Source organism: Aquila chrysaetos, chromosome 8 (genome assembly GCF_900496995.4).
Source record: "Aquila chrysaetos chrysaetos chromosome 8, bAquChr1.4, whole genome shotgun sequence".
Lineage (NCBI taxonomy): Eukaryota > Metazoa > Chordata > Aves > Accipitriformes > Accipitridae > Aquila > Aquila chrysaetos.
In genome coordinates this window covers 17,867,538-17,890,552 of record NC_044011.1, presented here as the reverse complement: position 1 = coordinate 17,890,552, position 23,015 = coordinate 17,867,538, and the positions used below count along the sequence as shown (strand labels likewise).

The 23,015-nt window shown below is 38.7% G+C and overlaps 1 protein-coding gene across 1 annotated transcript in view; it reads right to left on the bottom strand.

The window, feature by feature from the left end:
* Window positions 1–23,015, bottom strand: part of SNX9 (sorting nexin 9) — a 64,819-nt gene that overhangs the window by 8,327 nt on the left and 33,477 nt on the right. The window contains exons 5-13 of the mRNA XM_030021947.2: window positions 18,802–18,985; window positions 17,885–18,038; window positions 16,348–16,432; window positions 15,365–15,490; window positions 14,953–15,070; window positions 12,088–12,218; window positions 10,542–10,645; window positions 7,775–7,878; window positions 4,949–5,026 (exon numbers count right to left, since the gene is read on the bottom strand). Of these exons, the coding sequence (XP_029877807.1) occupies window positions 4,949–5,026; window positions 7,775–7,878; window positions 10,542–10,645; window positions 12,088–12,218; window positions 14,953–15,070; window positions 15,365–15,490; window positions 16,348–16,432; window positions 17,885–18,038; window positions 18,802–18,985 (1,084 nt within the window). The remainder of the gene's footprint in view (window positions 1–4,948; window positions 5,027–7,774; window positions 7,879–10,541; window positions 10,646–12,087; window positions 12,219–14,952; window positions 15,071–15,364; window positions 15,491–16,347; window positions 16,433–17,884; window positions 18,039–18,801; window positions 18,986–23,015) is intronic.

The window sequence follows — 23,015 nt, the reverse complement described above, 5'->3', positions numbered from 1 at the left end:
ATGAAAACAAGCCTTACATTCTTGGTTTTTTCATGCCACTTCACCTTCCCAAAACACCACAGGTTTTTTCCATCCTTGTTAGCTTGTCCAAAGCATGTAGTCAACAATATGGAAAGCAAATTAAGGTACAGAAAGGGGAAGGTATAATTTGCAGATTTTGCATTTTATTTTTAAAAATCATTTTTCTCACCCTTTCAGACATGCCTTGATATTAGGCAGCAGTTAGTCTTTTACAAACATTTTGGTTTTATTTTATAGACATTAATCAGTGACTTGATTGAAAATTACCAAACATTGACTTCATTAATGATTAATTTGAACATTAAAGTATCTTCTTTTACTACAACGTATAGACTAATCTGCGTTAGAGATTTATTAGATCGTATTCCTTCATTTTAGCATGTCCTAAAGGAAACAAGGTAATGACTAAATGTTGCTTCAGTTCTATTAATCGATTCTTACTTTCCATAAGACTGGTTTCATAAAGCCAAAAGCTTTGAGGGAAAGCTGCTGATCCTAAGAACTAGTAAGTCCAGGAACACAAACACTGCTAAAGAAATAGTTATTTTTCTCCTATTTGAGCCTGTCTGGATAAAATAAAAATAAAAACAACATGAAATGCCATTGTGAGATCTAAGAGGTACATAATTCAGAAGATAACTTCACATTGTTGTAAAACAATAACAAAATTTCAGGGAGCTCAATTTCACTATTTCAGGTAGACTTAAATAATTTCATTATTTCAGAATTCCCCATGTCTGCTCAGAAGTAACCTTGAAGTAACTGCTGCTTTAGCAACTGACTCCTAGATTTTGGGACAAAACATGGTGTGGCTTTAGAGTCAGAAGCCAGGTTAGTCTAGATGTTGCTGTTCATTTCATAATACCATAAAAGATGACGACTTTTCCTATCTGAGCAAAACAGAAGAGGAAGAGCACATATATTTGAGTAGAAATAGAAAATCCTCCCCTTCTGTGCAGAACTCACTCAAAGGACCTTCATAGATTGGAGCTCCAAGGAATCTAGACAAACTCTCCCAACACTGATCCTCTTTCATTTGGGGGCAGCAGGGCACAAAGCCAGCTTGTAGAAGCGTACATTAAGAGTTTCTACAACTAGCAGAGGCATTCACACTCCTCCGAAAGATAGTATATTTAAAAGTTGTTCCAGAGAGCAGATCCTGACAATAGACAGGCACACAAGTGGCAGAAGAATATCCACAGCTCCACACACTGCATCCTCGTCTTGTACAATCCCTTTTTCAGGTAGTGCCAGGGCAGCCTTAGAGGGCCAGATTTCATCTCTCACCTGTTGCACCCTCCAAGTTTTAAGACATGTTATCAGCAGTGTCATGCCATGCTCAGTTGGTCACTCCCTACACCAGGGCACCTTGTCAGAGATACCACATGCAACCCACAGGCTCACCCATCAGAGTAACTTGAATTCCAGCAGCAGATTGTTCCCAATCACTGTTGTCAGCACGGGTTTTCGTCAAAGTTTTGTTACTTGGACAGGGCCGAGTTTCTAGTGTTCTCAGCTTCTGAACCAATAAGAAGCCCATTTGCCAGCTTCACAACTCAAGCCATTAAAAGCTGAGCTGGGTCCCAGTGCAAGGATATACCAGGATGTTGACTTCTTTAATCAACAGAAAAGCAGAAAGCCCCACACGCTGCTGAGGTTTACAACAAAATTAGGGCAATGTGCATTACATGTATCCACAGGAGAAAGAGAGAGGGCTTAAAAGTATTGACTAAAGGTAGTTGCAAAAAGACCAGTTAAAATGGCCAGTAATATTCTACAGATGTTTTAACCCAACCACGTGGACAAACTGATACTTTCATTGATTTACAGACCTGCATGCTGTCATAGGGAGATGAATGAAGATGTAAAACTATGAGGAGTCTTTTGGAGATGTTTAGCAGAGCATCTCTAAGCAGTTCAACTGCTTTGTAAATGCCAGTGATTATCATATCTGAGGAAATACACCAGGTATATAGAAGGAACTAATACTCTGTAAGGCTTGACTGGGGCAGCGGAATGTTTTTTTGTCAAGTAGTGTTTTTGTTTTGTTTTCTTTCAAAGCATGTTTTAACAGAATCCAAGAGTAGGAAAAAGATACAGTTTGATGTACTATGGAACTACTTGTAACAAGATTTTTTTCTTGACAAGTACACCTCAGACTGAATGTTCAGCACACAAGCAGCGTGGAAGGCAAGATGTGCCTGTTGCTAGCTGGCAGGATAGTGAAACTTGCATGTAACTGCCTAACAAAATTCCTGAGGGGTGATGTTGGATGGAGATCTTACTATGGTTGAATGGCATACCACAGCCATTCATGTTTTCTTAATATAGGAGAAAGACTCGCCCAGATTTGGTACCACAAAAGAGAAGCCATGCTATTTAAGGCTGCATTAATCTAAGAGCATCGTACGATGCAGAAAGATAGGCAACATAGTGCCAGGCTGCAAGACACTTTCAGGCTTATTCTGGAGCTGTCCAATATGCATTTTTTTTGGACCAAAAACATACTTTCAAAGCACATGTTCTTAAAACTGATCAGACAGTACATAGGCCTGTGGCCAAGTTAAATGAGAAACTCTCAATGCGTCCTTAATAGTTTTAAAGGTACCCTTGCCTCTGCAAATACTTGGGACAGATTCCTAGTATGGACTGTGGCTGGCAACTAATTGCTAAGGCTCATTCTGCAGCATAAGAAAAAGAGCTGGATTCTGAGTCAGATTAAGGAGTGCATCTTGCCTGGTGCAAATCTTAAACGTTTTAGGCTGGAAATTAGAAGAGAAGGCAGCAGGCATTCACCACACGTAATAAGGATTTACAAAGCAAGCAGGCAGCACTGATGAAAGAGGTAAGGACAGTAGATACATCCCATGCTAACTACAAAGTAACCAACTAACAGTGTATTCAGTATGTTGGAAATCAGCAGTAGCCGGAAAGGTTGGTGTCATCAAATCAGTTGTTGCCATCTTTAGTGGCCTATATGCTTAAACTTCCAGGACTCAAGTATTAAAAAAAAAAAAAAAAAAAAAAAAAAAAAAAAAAAAAAAAAAAAGGATGAAGATATTCAGCTCCCAACAGAAACTGAACTGAGTACCTTTAAGTATGGCTGAAGGAGCCATTCCTCTTTACTGATAGTCCACAAAAATCATATCCCATACTCAAGCCTAGCTAGTACTTCTTCATTTGAGGCAATGTGCCTTCTTTTAAGTATTGAGATCTGGAAAGCCACATGCTATCAGTTTAAATCCAGGTGCTTACATCTCTTGCACAGAGTCTGCTTAATCCGCAGACCTGTACCTGAGACAACCATCAAATGAAATTGTATCAGAACAGCAGGCAGGACAGAGTGAGGGCACCAGTGATGAAGACATTTAAAGCAACACGTGCACTGCACTTATTCTCTCTTCCTGGGAACTCAAATTAAAAAGCAAAGAATCCCATATATTATTAATTCTGGAAAAATACACTGGTGTACCAGTTATTAAAAAGAGCAGACTATATGCAATTAGGACAAAGGCATCAGTGGGAAGGGCATTTTCCTCAGCAAGATACTAGGGTGCAACCAGGTACAACTGGGCAAGCAGCAAAGAGAAACATCCTTGTCTTGTTCCCAAGCATCATGGGATCTATTTTTTCATACCATTCAAAGATGCTGGAAATCAAACTGAAGCTTTGATTCTTAAGGTTGATCTGCAATTTTGCATCCTAGCTTTAAGCCATATTGTTTTCCCTTTACCCTGGCAAAAGAACGTGTGTTATAGTTCAAGCAATTTTCAGTCCTTTCTCAAGAATTCTTACTAGATTGTATCTGGCTAGGATTTACAGCTCTCTAACCCATGCTAAGAGTACATAACTATGTAAATCCCCTACCTGGTTCTCACATCTAAAAGTAACATTTTAAGAATTGGAGCATAGTGTATTGCCAACTAAGCAGTCATCCTGTTGAAGTATAGGACAAAGATGAGAACAAACTACAGGGACTATGCCCGTTTCCAATGCTTCCAGCACCAGAGAACCCAAGTTTCAGAAGCAGTTGCATTTTAATACATGGTTTATGGGGCAAAAAGCTTTAAGAGTACAAAGCAAGGGGTAGACGAGTAGCCAGAGGAAGCACTGGCCAACTAAAAGTCCTAAGATGGAAAGATTTCAGGGAGCCTCTATACTATAACATTTAAGGTTTTAGAACAGAGCAATTTTGCTATTAAGTCTAGGGAAAGAAAAAAAAAAACAAAAAACAAAAAACCCCCCCACATTTGACAAGAGAATCCCAGAGAAAATGGACTCAAGCTCCCTCTGGGATATGAGGAAAACATCAGCAGGATTTTAAGTTTAGCCTAAAGACTACATTTTAGGAGAACTTTGAGCAATTGATGCCCTCCTTTTCCCTCCCACAACTTTCATATCTAACAGGACAGGCTATTTTAGGGCTCTCGAAGGAGAAGGAAAGGTGAAGGACAAGAAAAGGCTACAGTAGCCAACCCTCCAGCCCACATAATTGTATACAAAAATCTTGTAGTAAGTTTTCCATCCTCATGTGGAGTTGCTGTTTCATAAAGTCACACAATAGTTCTGTGACAGATATTTTCAAGGCTGCGTTTTCTCCCCTTTCCTTTGATATCACAAAAAATGCTACAGCATGTTTTGTCAGTCAGGTCAGTAGCCAAATTATACATTAATGAGATCAAGCTAAACTCCTCCACCACCACAAACCCACCACATAATTATACAGTAACAGAAAACAAGATTGCAGTCTAGAATATAAAAACCCCATAATACACACAGGAAAACAAGTTTTTAATATTTTTTCCAGAATCATATTTGACAGGTGAATTTCAAAGAGGAAAGCATTACACACTTTGGCAAAAAATGCAGCATCACGTAATTGAAATATCTTTTGTTAAGTAAAGTACAAATGAAGCTATAGAAGTACCTTGGTATCCACTTGTGCTGAAGACCAGTGCCAGGCTCTGCAATGCTTTTCCTATCTTCTGGTATTCCTTAGGTAGTGCTGAAAGTGGGAAAAGGATGGGGAGAAGAGGGAAACAGAAGCAAAAACCCACAAGGGTAAGTGAGACTAAAACTGCAGCATTTCCAAAACTTGATAGAAGCAGATGTCAAAAACAACTAGGTTTTACATTTCCTCTAGTGAAGCATTTACAATCACATTCTTACCCCCTCCCCTGCTACAGACGTTCCAAAACTGGATAAAGCAATTACAATCTGGATTCCTGAAAGCCACAAACAGTTGGGGAAACTGTGTGTGATTGCTATAAAAAAATCTCACTGCACTCCTAGCTCAGTCCTCCTATGCATACAGCACGATTTTTTTGTCCCCCTCATGAGCAGACTTTATCCTCCTGGGCAAGGCGGGGGCGGGGGGGGGGCAGGGGAGAAGTGCTGCAGTGACACAGAGAATAGATCTCATTAATATTTTAAGAGAGGAAATTATTATACAGACCTGTAATACCTAAACTCTCCTCAAATCATGGATTTTATATTAAAGGCACTAGAAACCAAGATTATCTAGGCATAAAAATTGATGGAAGTATCTGAATAATAACATTGTTTTTTATACTCTACTTATCGCAAAAGTATGCATAAATTGCTTCTTCACAATGAAGTCAATAAGCTGTGATTTATGAGTGCATTCATTATTAACACTTCGAATACCACTACCCCAGAGGCCTAAAAAGCAATCTGAAAAGCTTTTGTAAGCTACTTATGCTAGCAGGAAAAAAACCCAAGTAGATGTGCTTTTTGTCAAATATTTGTATTCAGAGGGCACACTGTCCAGGTAAAATAGCAGTTTTTTTAGTTGCTCTAGCATCCCACACAATCTGATTTTCACAGAGGAACCCCTTTGTGTGGTAAAAAAACAAAAACCAAAAAACAACACCCCCCCCAAACTGCGTAATTTTATTGATTATCTTTGATCAAGTTCTTGCTCAGAAGTTAGATTATTTATGACAACTGGTATTTCTTATACAACAGGTACCATTCAGAGTACTAGAGTTCTGTTATCAGCCATTAACTTGTTACTGAAGTTCCCACTGGGGATTCAGTGAAGAATGTTTGGTTTCTTTCCACTTGCATTGAAGAAGTTTCCACTGTCAATCATTTTAAATATCATAGAATGGAATGCACGTAACTACTGCTCAGGAAGTGCCAAAAATACTTCTGACTAGGAGCTGGGATTAGAGCTGACAGGGAACTTAAAACCTAAAAGACTACTGAAATGCTTCAGTTTTGCATGTCCCAGTTTACCAGCCTCCTTTTTCTATTCAGTATGAATGTCTGGAAAATTAAAAGTTCAAATTTTCAACACAATCACATCTGACTTGCTACATTTATGCTAACTAATTAATTGCTGTAAGTATTAGAAGAGTCATTCCATGCATAAAGCACTAGTGTCAAAGTTTAAGGAGATTTTAGCAGTGAACAAAATACTGAATTTCTTCTGTAAGCACAAGTCACAGCCAGCCCTTAACTATGGTGGTTTTGATCATTGCTTCTGTAAACACAAAGCAACATTACTTTTCTAGTCTCATCTGAGGGGCCTTATTCCTTCCCCTGCCCTCCACTTCCCCCACGGTATCATTTCCTAGTGAAGTGAGATCTGTACAATGTTAGAGCTGTGTCCTGTGTTAGACTATTTTTGACCAGCAGGAGGGTCAGTGACGTGTAGAAGGAAACCCTCTTATTCAAAGTGGGGAAATATAAATAATTTAAAGTTCACATCCTACAGATACTAAGGTCTAATGTAATCACTTCCAGAAGAGACTGGGCTTCTACACTTCCCATTCCCTCCAGTCAGCCCCAGATACTCAACTGCAGTGTTAGATTAGAAAGCAGCAAAGAGCTAACTCAGGAGATGTACTTACTCCCAAGTCTAAGGACAATGTTTTTTGTGGGAGTTAAAAAGAGGGGGGGAAGAAAAACGAAAAGAAAAAAAAAAAAAAAGAAAGATGAAAATGGAGGGGATTTGAGGAGATCTGTGTGATAGGTCTTTGGTCACCAGACACTACAGCCTGCCCTGAAGTGTTTCTTATTATGATCCTCAGCTGTAGTACCTGCTTCCTTTCAATAGCTGCCTTGTGGTGGCCACAAACACTGAACACTGCTGTGGACTAGGAAATTAGGGCCCAGGCAGAGTCATAGGGACTTGGTGTGAAGTTCTGCAACCCTAAATATCTGTGGGAAGGAAGAGACAAGATAGGAGAAAAAGAATTGGGCTAAAGATTAAGTTAGAATCAAGTTGTTTTTTCTTTCCTTCTTTTTTAAAAACTCATTTAATCTTTAAATCACTCCTGCTGGCATGCAAGAATCCTAAATAAGGGGTTAATAAAATGCAATCATTTATGATTTCATCAAATAGACAGGTCTACTTTGCCCATGTCACTAAAATGTAGATAAATGACAAATATATGAGAACAGGTCCCACAAGAGCTTTAGGTGGATTACTAGAATTATTTAACTTTTAATATTATTAAACCTATGGGCAGGGACCAGATATTTCTGTTATGAGAGAAAGAAAAAAAAAAAAAAACAAACCACAAAAACACAGACAAAAAACTTGCACAATTTATATTGTCAGACCCTGAAAACAGCCAGAATGCCATACAATTCTCATGATAATTTAGGATTTCTTTTAGTTTTAAGATGTGCCTTGAATTATGAACAACAAAAACAACAACAAAAAAAACCCACAGAGAAAAGCAACACAGAAATAACTGCTGAGTTCAAAAGGGACACTTACGTCCTGTACACCTCTTCCAGTGCTCTTGTCCCACTGTCAGCAGCTCTTTAACTCCATCATCCATTGCTTTGGTGAACCTACCCACTGCATCACATTTTTGTTCTCTGTGGCATTTGGAAAAAGCAAAAACAAAAAGCAGTTTAACAGATGCATTATGCTAACTTTAAATGCAATATTAAAATGTTTAGTAGTGTCAACTAGGTCTTTAAAAAAAAAAAATCAAAGAAATAAATTAATTCCTTGAAATCTCTGCCATTTCACTGAGGTCAGAATTTCCCTCTTTAGAGACAGGCATTTTTCATTCTATTTTTCCCTCCCTCTGTTAACCATGTGGTACTGGACATCATGTTTACTATAGTTAGTTACTTTCAAAAAAAAAAAAAGAAGGCTACTAGCTAAATATCTTCCCCAGTGAGATCAAATAATAACAGAACAGCAAATCTGATTTGAGGAAAACGCATTCGTAGAGCACTTAACACAAATAGAAGGACCCCACATTGACAGGAAATTAGATGTTGAAGTAACAGAAGTAGCAAAATTCATACAACAATGAACAAATATAAAGAAAATAATTGTTCCAGATATTTTAATAGAAATCTAAAATAGGTGAGTAAAAATTAATCTAGCAGTTCTTCTAGGGAAGTATATATGCATAACTTTATATTATATTGACAATACCATTGTGTTCAGTCGTGTTATAGGGAAGGGGGAAAACAAAAAAAATCAGTGATGCTCAAAAGATAATTCTGAATTAGTATGTGCCTTTTTACCCCTCTTTAAGCATGTTTTCATGCAGCTATCAAAGCTTTCCATTAACATAGACTGCATACCCAGCAATGCTCTGTGAACTCTACAAAAGAAAACTAGACATATATTTTCTAATTTTCAATGAGAATTATTCAAACTGCATCAGATCTTACAAACACTCTCAGCCAAAGCCTGTATGAGACAGCTCTCACAGCAAGCAACTCTCTAGAGCCAGGGCAGCAACTCCAGCTGCAGCCCAACCACCTAGAGGCTCCCACCTCCCCACCAGCACCTCCTTCCCCAGCTGGAAACCCTACCCAAAGAGTTACTTGCACAGAAACAGACTCTGGGCTTTCCAAGAGGCCCTTGTTTTACTCCCATTTTCCCAGTAGCAAACCATCTTTTAATTTTCTGTACTTCATACTTTATGGTATCATGATCACAGAAAAAGTTCATGAACCAGCACAGGGTTACCATTCTTTGATCAAAACCAGGACGACACAGGACTGCCAAAGTACTAGCAAAATTGTTTCAGTAAAGAGTGTCTTTTCACTGAAGAACCTAAGAACTATTGAAGAAGCTGGTTTGTCCACTTACAGGAGTAATGGCTTTCAAAACTGTGTTCATACACACTTTTAACAGCACCCCGAGATGTTCCCAGGCACTGGAACATGGTGTGGACATCTGAGGTGTTACAGACACCCTTGCAATGCTTGGAGATAGGTCCCCAAAACCACCCCAGGTTGCCAGCCCCAGCCCAGGAGCCAATACCCTCTGGTGAGCGTTCCCCACATGCTGCTTGCCTGCCCTCACCCTGTTTGGGGACAAACTGTTTAGCAGACAATATGCTGCCGTTCCCTGCCAGGGTTCTGTATATAATACAGACTCACTCTCTCCTGCACCCTATGTACAAAATGCTCTCTCTGGTTCACCCCTTCAGCTTTTATACCACTGGGATTTATATAAAATCCATCACTTAAGAAAAGTAGTCAAGTTTGAAATCTTCATGTTAGAAGTGGAAGTGACCTAAAGATGTCCATCTTTTTTTTTTTTACTAGCGCAGAACTGCTACCACACAGCTACTATATACATTTTAATACGCACTGCATCACTTGGATAAAGCCTATGCTGGGATATTTTCAGGTGTAGGAACACTACTGCTTTCCTACTATAAACACTTCTACCTAGTTTATCCACAGCTTCAGACACAAAACATTATCCAAGTTTCTATGTTCTACAACAGCAAGCAAAGCATGTCATGCATACTACATATCTTCTAAGAAAAATGATTAAGCCTGAAGGAATGAAATAAGGCTGCAGAGTAAATCCTGTCTTCCACTCTATGAAACACAAAGGTCTACCACTAAGAGAACTATATATATATATATATATATATATATATAAAGAGTACGTATATATAATATATACATATATAAAATAAATATATCCATTTCCCCTTCCAGAAGGATACCCCAAAAATATAGTAAACCATTTGGAATTAAATTTGATAATTTAAGTCACTTTACATTTTTAATAGCTTTCCATGGATTCCAGATATTAGAATCATACTGTATGTGCATTATATACAAGTCTTTTACCAAAACATTGTTTTCCTTGATGGTCCACCTACAGTTATCATAAGCTACTTGGTAAGTCTAGCACACTTTGGAACTGTTCACAACTGAAGGATTAAAGATCAAAATATACTTTCATAGCAATATAAAACATAACTCCATAGGATCTGCTAGTACTCTATCTCATCAACTAGTTTTGCATAAATGTGTTTAGGATCAGTATTCAGCCAATGAAGTCAAAGAGATATCACATGGAGTTCCACCAAGTTTTGGAGGGGTTGATATGAAAATCTTGTATTCAAACAATTTTTCAGCTCTGCCTTGATGAATGCCTCTTCAAATCCATGAATATATGTGCACGCTTACTAATCTAGTTTTATATTAGCTCAGTATCTGTTGTATATCCACCAGATGCATAACGTCCATGCAAAAAGAAACCACCTTACATTTCTACCATGTCCAAGTCAGGAGCTTCCGGTTCCATGGTAGAAAAGATCAGGACTCCTACCGTTTCATCTTTTTCTGCCTTCCGCTTTCCAGTTTTCCACTCCTTGGGGGGGGGGGGGGGGGGGGGGGGGGGGGGGGGGGAAGAAAAAAAAAAGAAAAAGTTTCACCACCACTGTTCATGCATCTTTAAGGACAGTGAATTAAATGTTTAGAAGAACAGTTAACCAGTAGACCACCCATAAATTAAAACCTTTTAAATGAATGTTTCAGTGGGGCCATGGTTTCTTAAAGCTTCCCCCCCTCCTCCTTGTGCACTTTGTTTTCTAGATTCTGGGGTCAACAGACCCTTCTTGTATATTACTGAAATACAGTGTAAGAGCAATTATATTCAGCTGTCTCTGCATACGTGGTAGTGCTGATACCAGAAGCTACTCAAGAAGATCATGAGACTATTATGCAATTGCCATACTAAGTTCTTAGTGGGAACAGATAAAAAGGTTAAAAATTCCACATGTATTGCAACATCTGTTTGTATCAGTCCGTAAGTTAGATCAGTATCAGTCCCTAAGTCAGATACTAAGAACTGCTGACGAGCTAGCACAATTATACAACTCTCCACAGGCCATCCAAATAGCACTTCACTGGGACTGCTAGTTACTATGTTACTAAGCCTCTACTTAATACCTTAAGTATTAAATAATTCTGGTTGGAAGTGACCTCAGGAAGTTTGTAGTCCAACCACCTACTCAGACGTGGACGGCTGTGACCTTAGTTACTCAGGGCTTTATGCAGTCTGGTCTTAAAGACTTCCAAGGATCATCTACTTTTTCAGCAAAATCTATGTGTATTTAGAACTATGACTATTTTGAGGAGAAAGCAGCAGAGTTTTCCTGTTTATTTCCTCATCAGTTGATACCGAAATTAGTAACAGAGCTTGAGTTCAGTCATGAAGAAACCATTATTAACTGAAGGTGAAGATACCAAAACCTCTCAAAAACCATCAGAAAATGCTGGAGGCAGTGGGGGGGGGGGGGGGGGGGGGGGGCGGGGCAGAGCATGGAAATAAAAAACGGCTGGTTATATCAGGTAAGACTGCAGCATAATGCTATTATACCCATTCCCGTGAAAACTGTGTTTCTGAGGGAGGGGGTTTTGTTTTTAAATATAATCCAGGATCAGACACATCCTAGATCAGCTACAAAGTAGCTTCTTTAGCAAAGCAGTACCAATCAGTGGACCACAGTGATTACTAAATCCAACAGAGACAGAGCAGGGCAACAGCCAGAAGAGTTTTTATATACATTCCTATTCTGCTAGAGGACCCAAACTCTATTGGAACAGCATGTAGCATGTCACACAAGCAACTTCATGTCTCATTATGATCAATGAGCTAAGTTAGTTAGTAAACCCAGCAGTTTTCATCTCATCACTACTGCCCAAAGGCTACAAAGCTGAACTCTTAAACTTGAAGGGGGATGTCGGTGTGGGGGGCGGGGAGGTGAGCAATTCCTCAATCTCAGTCTGTGTGTGAACTTTATTTCCTACCTTCTCATCTCGGAAATTGAGAAACTGCTGGAAAACTTCACTTTCTGAGACAACAGGATGGCGGCACATCCTCGTCATCCAAGCTTGCAGTCTCTCCATACGCATTTTGATAAATTCTTCTTCAAAGCGTCCTGTTATGCATTGAACAGTAATTGTTAAATTTCTACCCTAGTACTCTCAGCTTTTTTTCTTAATTAAAACAGACTCTGTAATTCATCTGGTGAGTTATTAACCATTTAATGACTGAGAACTTACAAGAAGGAAACATTATGCTGACAAATCAGAAGAACCTTAAAATACAGTATGTTGGTTACTGACCAAGAGTACTCCTCCTTTTAAAGATAGTCAGGAAATATTAAAAACCCATAATACCCACCCACAATTCAAAGTAATTGGGGGGGGGGGGGGGTGTTAATAAACTTTCAGATAGAAAAATTAGGTATTCAGATGACCCAAGAGAGAAGCTAGGCACAGGCTCAGAATGCAGATATTTTTCTGATCCAGTCTAGTAAATCCTTGGTCAACATAAGGCTCAAAAATGTTGGAGAAAAAGGAACTACTTTCCAAGTTGTCATGTCCTAGCTAACAAAGCAATTGAAAGTGGACTGCTCAGATACAAATAGTAGATTTAAAAAAGCAGTATTTCCCATAAACGTATTTCTATATAGGTAAATGAATGTGTTGGGGAAAAAACCTCAAAAAATCTCAATAAATCATATGTATAAACCAGTTAGAATACATACATGTAAGACTGATTTTTTTGGTAGTTAAGAGATTTTAACACAAAACACAAAATTTAACACAAACAAGTAACGGATTTTTTTTTTTTAAAGCAGTAGTGCATCATCACTGTATTTACAAGAACCTTTTAGTTTTAGCACAAACTATCTTCTTGAGAGAATCTTTTTCAATCAAAAAAATGCACGACATCAGACTTCTAACACATATAGTAAATAGGATGTATTTGAAAGGAATGAGAGATTCCTGCAGCACCCAACTCTTCTAATTTCCCATAGCAGCGCAGATGACAAACCTTGAGCGCATGTACTCTTTCAGTATAATTCTACTGTATAGTTACTATGGCAGCAGCTCCACACAGTTGAGTTTCTTGTGGTGTGTTTTTTGGTTTTGTTTGGGGGGTGGGGGGTGGGGGTGTTGGTGTTTTGTTTTTTTTTTTTTATTGCAAATATGGAAACTAGCAGGTAAAGAACACAACTAGTAAAAAATGGATATGGATACATTTCCTGCAACTTCACTAGGAAAAAAAAAAAAACTTTAAAAAAAATCAACTACTAGGAAGAGACTTTATATAACCTGCAGTAATACCTTGTCACCCTTAATCTATACTGAAATCTCCGCAGCATTCCTGCTAGCGTAAGGAATGCAAGGCAGCAGGAACAGCAACAATTGGAAGTTGTGCTGGTCAGTTAGGCATATCTTCACCAGCAAATCATGATCCCAAGCAAAGTCAGTCTATTTGTGAAAGAGTCTTGCTTTGCCAAGACTAATGGACAGAAATACTTTTCTAGACAGTCTTCAGAAAGAAGCCTCCTAAACACAATGAAAAATAAGCACCATCTTTTCAGAGTTTCCCATAATGTTTCAAAAAAGAGAGAAAAAGAGAGAGAAAGAGGCATGCTTTTTTTTTTTTTTTTTTTTTTTTTTTTTTTTTTCTTCGCATGACACAAGCTATCCTCTCCCACAGACTCCAGAAGACTGAAATCCACAGGCAAGGTTTAAATGTGATGCCAAACTCTCAAGTCTTTTAAAATACAGTTACAACAAAATCTAGAGATCCCATCAGGTCTTCTGGTTTCCTTTTAGTACACATGCACATATTTAAGCAAAAATACTGGTGAATTCTAAACATGAGACTAAGAGGAGGGGAGGAAGTCGCTTCCTCACTTTTCGGTTTCCTCGGCATTTATCCCAGTATCCGCATCAATGCTTAGCTTTCTTCAAACACATCAGAGCTGCTGCATTTTCAGTGATGCCCACAGCCACATGGTTGGCGGCATGCCGGCTTTTGTATGTTTGTTATTGGCTGGTTGTCTTAAAGCTGTACAAAAATCTTACCAGAAAACACACAAGTGGAAATAGGCAAAAAGTAATGCATTTTCCTCCTATACAGGTGTCCAATTCTCTTCTTCACAGGTACTCTAGCATACTCTTGTAGAAAGGAAGCCAGAGACTACTGAAAACACACAGGCATTGCCATATTCACTTGAATGACTGAACTCATGAGCATTTAAAGGGTCCAATCCCACTTTTCTTGAAGTCAGAACAAAACATTTCCATAAGCTTCAGAGTTTGGTCAAGCTGAACTGACATCAAACCAGGGCAGAATGTTACACAAATCAAACATGTTTTCTAAATCAGTTTGTCAGGGGATGCTCCCTTTCCTCCAGGAGCTTTGCTTCAAAGCTCCTACAACATAACATTTACAAAAAAATACAAAAGAAAACATGCACAACATGCACAATCCCCCCCTCAAAAAACATTTCTCCAGGCAATCAGCAAATATGGAACATAAGCAGTTATCTCTTCTTGCCAATATAAATATTCTTTTCTGTGGTAACTGGGGGGGGGGGGGGGGAGGGGTGTTTGTTTTTAAATTATTTTTTTTAAAGTCACTGGACTAGATTAAGTAAACCTGAGATCTGAAATGATGCTCTTAGTGCTGATTTTTTTTTATCAATAGGCCATCACAACTCATCATAAATTCTGAATGGTGAAAGGTTGGGGTTTTTTTTGATATCTTCTTTAAAAACAGTGGGAAAAACAAACAGTAAGAAATAACTGAACCTTGTAAAAAAGTGATCTCCTTACTTCCCATCTCATGAATTCAAAACTGGGAACAATTACCTGTTACTTGCTTGTCTGGAAGAGATGGGATTGGAATGGCTAATCCGAATTTAACCAGGAGACGCTCATACAACCAGTCAAAGTGCTTGTATCTGTGGTTGACAGACCGATTAGTGTTCTGTAAAAGAAACACAACTCTGAATTTTGACAGGCATCTACAGATAGTGACATGAAATAAGTGTGACCAGAATAGTAAATACATGGAACGTAAATAAAATTTATGATTTAGAGCCTTGACCCTGTAATTACAGAAGAACTTGAAATGCTAGAACAAAGTAACTCTTTGGGGAAAAAAGTGTGACAACTGCCACTTACTCTTACAACCCTGTTACCAAGTCATGCAAACTGTATTATTTACATATACAAATGACCCATACTTGGAAAAAGAAGACGCCGTTTCAGATACACTTACAGTGCAGGTCAACTGATATTCAATGTAGCTCTTGAGACCATACATTTTAGAACCTTTTTTGGGATCTGCCACGACACAGTCAAATGTAGAGGTAGGATAAACCCACATTGGGCCATAATCACCAATCTGTAAGAAATTGCAAATATTATCTTTAAATACATCATATTGTACCAGCTGCAAACAAGGAGACAAATACTTTCTCTCTTCACTTGAAAGTTTCCCTTGATTTCAGAGAGAGCTTGGTAGTCAAGAAATAGAGGGGTTTCTCACAACCAGAGATGACTAACCACAGTTGTGTTTATCTGATTCTGATTTTTACATTTTTTCCCAAATATCAAAGGAGTGGTAAATTCTAGGGATTGCTACTTCAACTACATTTCACCAGAACAGCATATATCTAGAAGAGTTTGGTTTTTTAGATCAGAAGATGACCTGACCATCATGACTGAATATTGCAAACCTTTATGCATGTAGCTCCTATATACTAGATAACTATCTAGATAACTAATAGACACTGTAATACATTTGCTCTGCCTCCCAATCCCAAAAAAAGCTTTTTTTCCATGATCACAAGTAATGCAGATCCAGCATGAGAAAAAAAAGTGCTGAGGAAAAAAAAAAAAAAAAAAAAAAAAAAAAAAAAAAAAATCGGCACACTTAGAAGAAAGGAGGAGTTAGGACTTGACCCTGAAAAATCCCTCAATGATATATGACTCTGAAATGTAGCCTACCACAACTTTAAAATACTTAAAAGGTACACAGTTCTATTATGATAGTTCTATTTCTAATTATATGTTCAGTATCTGTTTCTTCTGACCCAAATACATAGAGCAACCCTGAGGCTAAACGTTAAGTTGGGGAAAAAGGGAAGGGTGGGGAGCATAAAAACAAACACCCACAAAAAGAACCAAAACAAAAACCCCCAACCCCAAAACAAACCACACCACCCACACACAAAAACTACACACACATCCCCAGCTTACAATTATGGGAATTTTCTCTTTGGGTTTTGCTAGCTGCTTTGCCAACAGATACTGTTCCATCCCAGGTTTTGCAAATCCAGGAAATCTAACAATAAAACAAAGTGGTAAGTTACCTGCCGCTATAGGAAAAAAACCCTTAGTATTTCTCAAGTATAGAAAAGAATTGATGTGGGTTACTTAAACAACCAACAATTTGCCCTGAAAAAGCAGAAAAGTTTTAGCAACTGACCTCCAGCTTTTATTTGTGTAATACAGGCCCCTCCTTCCAAGGCAAAGTAGCTATTTGTGCTCTGCAGCCCATCAGAGCAAACATAACAGGACAACACAGAGTAACATCTGCCACTCCCCTGCAGTCTACCCTCTCTGGAAATGCACACACAAATACACAGGCACATGCACACCGTTCTGCCTTTTCAGATGAGAAGTCAATCAGCTGAAAGAACGCCAAACTGCAGATCTATCAAGCACTTCTAAATATGAGTTATGTTAAATAATGTATCAACAAATCAGAAAGAAAGCCACACACATACACACACAAAAAAAAAAAATATCACTGTAATGTCCTTAAACTCTGTGTAAAAAGCCTTACAAAAAGCAAACGGTGGCTTTCTTTCTAATTAGGAAGATACTTAGCCCTTCAAGTACGGACAACCTCCTGCCTGCTTGCCAAAACACAAGGAGTAAAGCAGGGCTTACTTCACAGACAAATAATGGTCTTAAATAAGGTATGTTTATGCTGGTTACACTCAATGGGTTTGCAACAAGTAGATGCCACAATGATGCAAAGGTACAGTTGCAAAACTGGACAAAGCCTCTGCTGATGAACTAAGTCAACTGTCTTTGCATGACTAGTTATTAATTTTAGTTACCTGTCTGAGGAGACCATTATTCTACAATCCTTTTCCACTCTGCTTTCATCCGCTTAAAGATTACCACACAGTAGCTTCTCAGAGTAACAGTAGTTTAGAATAAACAAACATTAAGTTGTAACATGAGATAATGCTAGTATAACCCTGACAAAGCTTCATGCTATTGTAAAATTGTTATCTAAAAATCAAGCTTTCTGTGGCTCAAAAATGAACCTGGGTGATGCACAGACACAGGAGAGCAGAACTCTTCCCCCCACTCATAGCAACTCAAATTGCTCCCGAACTCTGGGGCAGCATGTCCGATCAGCCTCACCGTATGGACAAGCCATCCATCTCCTTTCATTTTCACTAAGCACACATAGTGTTAAAGACAGTTCAATTTTAAAGACCAGTACATTCAGAAGTTCAGACCTTGCAAAAGTGTCATTTGCCTGTATAACACCTCCAAAAATTATACAGCTTTGTCACGTATTTTCAGGCTTTCATGTATCTGTGTTCTCCGATCACACAAGGAGAATGCTGAGCTACAAATCCATCTCCAATTTTACCCCAAAACTGTAATATTTACATTGCATATTTCAAGAAGGTTGAATGGTCACACATTTACACATCTTGACAAATTCCAATTCTCTTCAATATATACACATTTGCCCCGCATTTTCCATTACTTGTTAAGTGGTAACTTCATAGCAGCTGCACGAGAATTTCCACGCTGGACCCCCCCAGCCTCTGATGCCTCAGTCTCTTTGTAACCAAGGTAAGACGGTGAAGTTGATTTTGGGTCATCCCAGTCATCATCCCAATCATCGTCATCAGCAGCGGCTGAAGTACAGGAGGGGGCAAGGAGGTAGGGAAAGGAGAAAGTTAAATATTTTCTCTTTAAAAGCAGAAGCAGCTACCTCAGCACTCATACACAAATAATCAACAAGGTAAATATATTAAGAGCTGTTTCAGCCTTCTGTTTTATGATTCCTCCTCAATTACCTCTATCCCCACCAAATTCAACCTGCAAAACACTACACTAGAAATGTATTGCAGGGGGCGGGGGGGAGCAGTGGGTAGAAAGAAGAGATGCTGGTGTGTTAAGATTAATTCAATACTGTTCCATATTCATAGACTCTACGTTAGCATTCCCCAGTTACGAGTTCTCTTAATTTAGGCCTTTACTACAAAAAGTTAGAGAAACCTTCTGAAAGGCTAGCCACTTCCTAAAATTCAGGATTTAAGAGATTACTTCTTCACAGACCTGAGGGCACAAATTCAAGGGTGTTTAAATTCCAGTTATGCAAGCTGAACAGCATGCCTGAGAATAGATCATGTATGCACAAGACTTTGCCTTGCCAGATTTCCATGCAAGTTTGAGGTGTCTGTTACAGTGGATCCGATTTTTCTTTTTTAATTTTATATAAAAACCCCCTATTATTTTAGTGTCCAGTTTACACATGTGGCAACATGCTACTAGGAAGCTGGTTTTGTTTTGTTTTTTAAGTAAGCCATGTTCTATAGTTACAAAAGATTAAGCAATTCTTACCTCTACTGTCCACCTATTCTAATGTATTCAAAAATAAGAGCATTATTAGCACACCTGGTCCTTGATATGCCTGTGGATGACCAAATGCTGTGGCTGTCTCCCAGTTATTTGAAGCACTGTTTCTCTGGCCAGCTGCACTTTCAGGTTTCGTTGCCCAGCTGTCAACAGTGTTTCCATTATCCCAGTTCCCAGACTTCCCAACATTCCAGCTGGACCAAGGATCACTGGCATTGTTCGCCTACATCATATAAAGACAAAAGTAAAGAAGAAATTGCTGAAGAAATAAGCAACAATCACGTACTTTCTTGCTGAAGTCTTTGATCTCTTCCTGATAGGCTATGAGTTTGCATTCAGTACTTTACTAATTCGATTTAGGAGCAGCTGCCAAATCTTACGTTCCCAGCTACACAGCTCAAATGCAGTAAGCACCTGGAAGAACTGATCAGCTTTCCAGCAATGTGACACCAATACATACTAATAAGAATGTTACATCTCCTCAGGGGAAATTAAACTATTTGTTCCAACAGTGTTAGGAAGCACTCTTACCCATGGTAATTATTTTACACCAACACCATAAGCATGGTGCATGTGAACTATTAATTACATAAAGCCATGGACTAATTAGCACATTTAAAACAGAAACTCAAAAGTCAAGAATTAGGTTTTTTCAAATGCTTATTTTATCAAGCTCAGATTAGTGGCTTTACTAAAAGCAAATCATAAATTGCCCACCCACACCATCACTATTGGTGTGACAGTTAGGGAGTTAGGACCAGCAACCTGCTCAACTTCCCTGTCAGAGCTTAACTCGTTCACAGCGAAGACAAGGGAAGGAAACAAACATCTGCCAGGAACAGTCTGGCATCTCCCTGTAGGCCTACTCTCTCAGCATAAGCTTCTGGTGAAGGTAATCACACATACCCTTCTCCTGATGTGGTTGTGGAGGTGGAAACGTCTGCTCTACACTCTTTCACTGACATGTCTCTAACTACTGCATCAGTTTGTCAAGTTCATCTGTCAGTAAGTTGGATTAATAGCTTAGCATCCTGCTCAGCTTCTTGATTTTAACACTACACTTTGAAAAAAGCATTGACTAGTTAAGTGCAGTCTACTCCAGACACTTAGTACAGAGACTAGCTGGCAGAAAGGAGAAAAAAAAAAAAAAAAAAAAAAAAAAAAAAAAAAAAAAAAAAAAGGCACACAAATCAAAACCCACACCCCCAAAGTGTAGGAGGAAGAAGGAGGAGAAGTGGAAGGAAAACAAACAAAGTCTACAAAGCTTGTCTTGCTCAGCAGAGGGAGAAACTGAGTTTTGTAAAAGGAAGTCTCAAAACCTACAGAAGCTGGTACATTATTTTTATGAAGCAGCATATCAAAGAAGGGATGCCTAATATAAATGAATTGCTATCAGACTGTAACATGTCCATGAATCTTAGAACATTTGCCAGTACAGAAAATTTAATAAAACTCCCACTAAAAGCCAAATTATTCTCTGCAAAAACATTGAGTAAGTTTGTTTCTTACACAAAATGCACAAAAAAAAGGTACAGCTACTCCACATTCCATTTTTCTCCACTAAAAATTCTCTCCTTTCATTTCAACTTTGAGATACTACTTAGGAATAAGAGCTCTCACTTTAGTTTTTCCTAAGATAAAGTCACCTGACAGTCATTTCAGACACTATCAAACCTTTAAGACTTGAAAATACTGTTGATATCATGTAACATCTGTTCTTTAGGTACAGAATCCCCAGGATCTGGAAATTAAGACCAAGCCCCCAAACTGTGGGGAAATCACCATTCAGAAGACTCATGAGAATTGGTGGGTCTCTAGGAACTGATGAGTTATAGAGATTATGTGGACAGCTTCTATACCAATAGGTTGGAGGATTTCTTTTTTTTTTTTTTTTTTTTTTTTTAGGATGAAACTGATGCAAGAACACTACTCCCTATGGGAGCAATATCATTGAGGTCTACTTAATTCTTGGATAGCTGATATGCAGTGCTACTCTCAGCAATTACAAAGAAGTTGCTGGTAGCTTATACCAGCCTGCTCTTCCTATGATGTTCACCTGATAAGAGTTTATGTAAAGAGAAATAACCATACATGCCATCAGTCAGTTTATTGTCTTTCCTAAATGAAAACACATACACTGGGGCCCAACCACATGGAAAAGTGTTCCTGCTCCTAATATAACTTAGAGCACCTAGAAAAGAATAGTTTGCATAATGTTCATTTGCCTATACTTCTGCAATATATGTTGTGCTGATTACTGGCAAATGAAAGACCAGAAGTGGGATGATTGCCAAAAGGCTGAGTAAAGTTTTCCTCTTCTCTGTAGTTCATGTGAAATCTGGTACATGTGACCATATTTCTCTGTAGTTGATGTGAAACCGTAAAATCTGCTGCAAAACAAGGGGAAGGCAATAATATTAACACTGGGTACACTACTAAAGAATGACTGTCAAGAGCGATCATCACCAAACTTGCAGACAGTTGCTGATAAACACTAAATGCTGTACAGCAAGGGGAAATGGATTACTTAAATTGCTCTCTCGGATGCCTTATCTCTATGTACCTATATGGAAGCACTATTCAAATCAGAAGATTTTACTTCGGAGGTATCCAAGAAAGCTCTGGGGTAAGCTCTTGCCCCTCGATGTATCGCCCACAGGCTATAAAAGGGGTGGGATATGCTATTCCCACTCAGCTCCTTTCAGCCAAAGGGTCCACATTTCTTTCAGAGGCACTGGGAAAGAGGTAAGAGATGGGTTAGGAATGTAGATATAGACAACACCTCTCAAAGAGCATTTACAGGTCTCCTTTCATCTTTCTTCAAATGTTTGCTTATATGCACACACACTGTGGACACTTCTAAGTGGTAGCCAAAAATCAGTAAACGTGGAGACGGGTTCAGGAATCAGGCCTGCCATCCTCAAGGTGTGATAGCACAGCATTTATTAAAAAGGTAGTCTCGGCTCCAGTCAGCAGTTGTGTGGATCTCAGCAGCTGACAAATTCTGTACAAGAAGCCATTCATGTGGCTTAGCTCTGGTTGAATAAACCCTAATTAAGCCAGCAAGTATTTTGTAAGTGATTACACTACATGTTCTCACACCTTTAGTTTTCCATAACTGAAATTGATAATCCTCTGATCTCTCTTTACTCAGCACAAAAAAAGATGAAGAGTCCTTGCAAGAAGGTGTTATTTAGTCAATATAACTTGATAGAGCACACCTAATGATCCAAGTATGCAAGCAATCTCAAATGCAAACACACAAAAAGAAATGCCACACCACACATAATTAAGAAACTAATCAACCTTCAGATGAAACATTGCATCTCTTTGCTCCTAAAGGTAACGTCAAACAAATACACTGAGATTAAATTCAAGGATAAACTTAAAGGCAGCTGATTTTCCCTTTTGTAGACTATTACGGACTTGCTCACTCCTACTGTTCTAGGAGAAAAACCACCACAAAAAGGTTATTTGGGAAGAGGCAACAGAGGGAACATATTACTAAAGATTTTAAGTCTTCCATGAAGTGCAAATTCAAACTCACTATAGAAACAGACCATTACTGGTGGGGGGCTGGGGGAGGGGAGGAGAAGTCTAGTATGTTTTTGATGATCTAATAATAGCTGAATGAGAAAAAATTCCACCACAACAGGAAAATCCTCAGCTTGGGGGTGGAACGTCAGTATCTTTACCAAATGAATCATGAATTAAATAGGAAGAAGTGACATCTTTGCTATTTTCCAGAGAATCCAAAGTTATAGACAGTAAAGCTAAGGTAAGTCACTGAGGCACCTCTCTGCCCTGGCTAAAAATCTTTTTTTGACCTCTTGGCCAACTAAGTTGTTCCTGGCAGAATCCTTCCTCATATTAATGCACGCCCCTGATGGACAAATAGACCCATTCTACTCCTGAGGGACAAAAGCCAAAACAAACATCATGTTCAGATGCTGAAACTAAGTTGAGTACCTAAAAAGATCTAGGTAACTGTGCCACCAAAAATTACAACCTCCAACCACAAGAAACTCCCCTTGAAATCTAGTATGAGAGACAGAAGCCATGCTGAAGCATTGAGTAGAGAAAGTAAGTCTTATCAGATCAAGGAAAGTCCAGAACAGCCAAAGCTGCAATGAGAAGTGTTACACTCTTGAAGAGGGGTTGAGAAGAGACAAGACAGCACAAATGGCAGAAAATACAAGAAAAGTCATGGTGGCTCAGCTGAATAGCTCACAGGAATGAACATACCTCTCCAG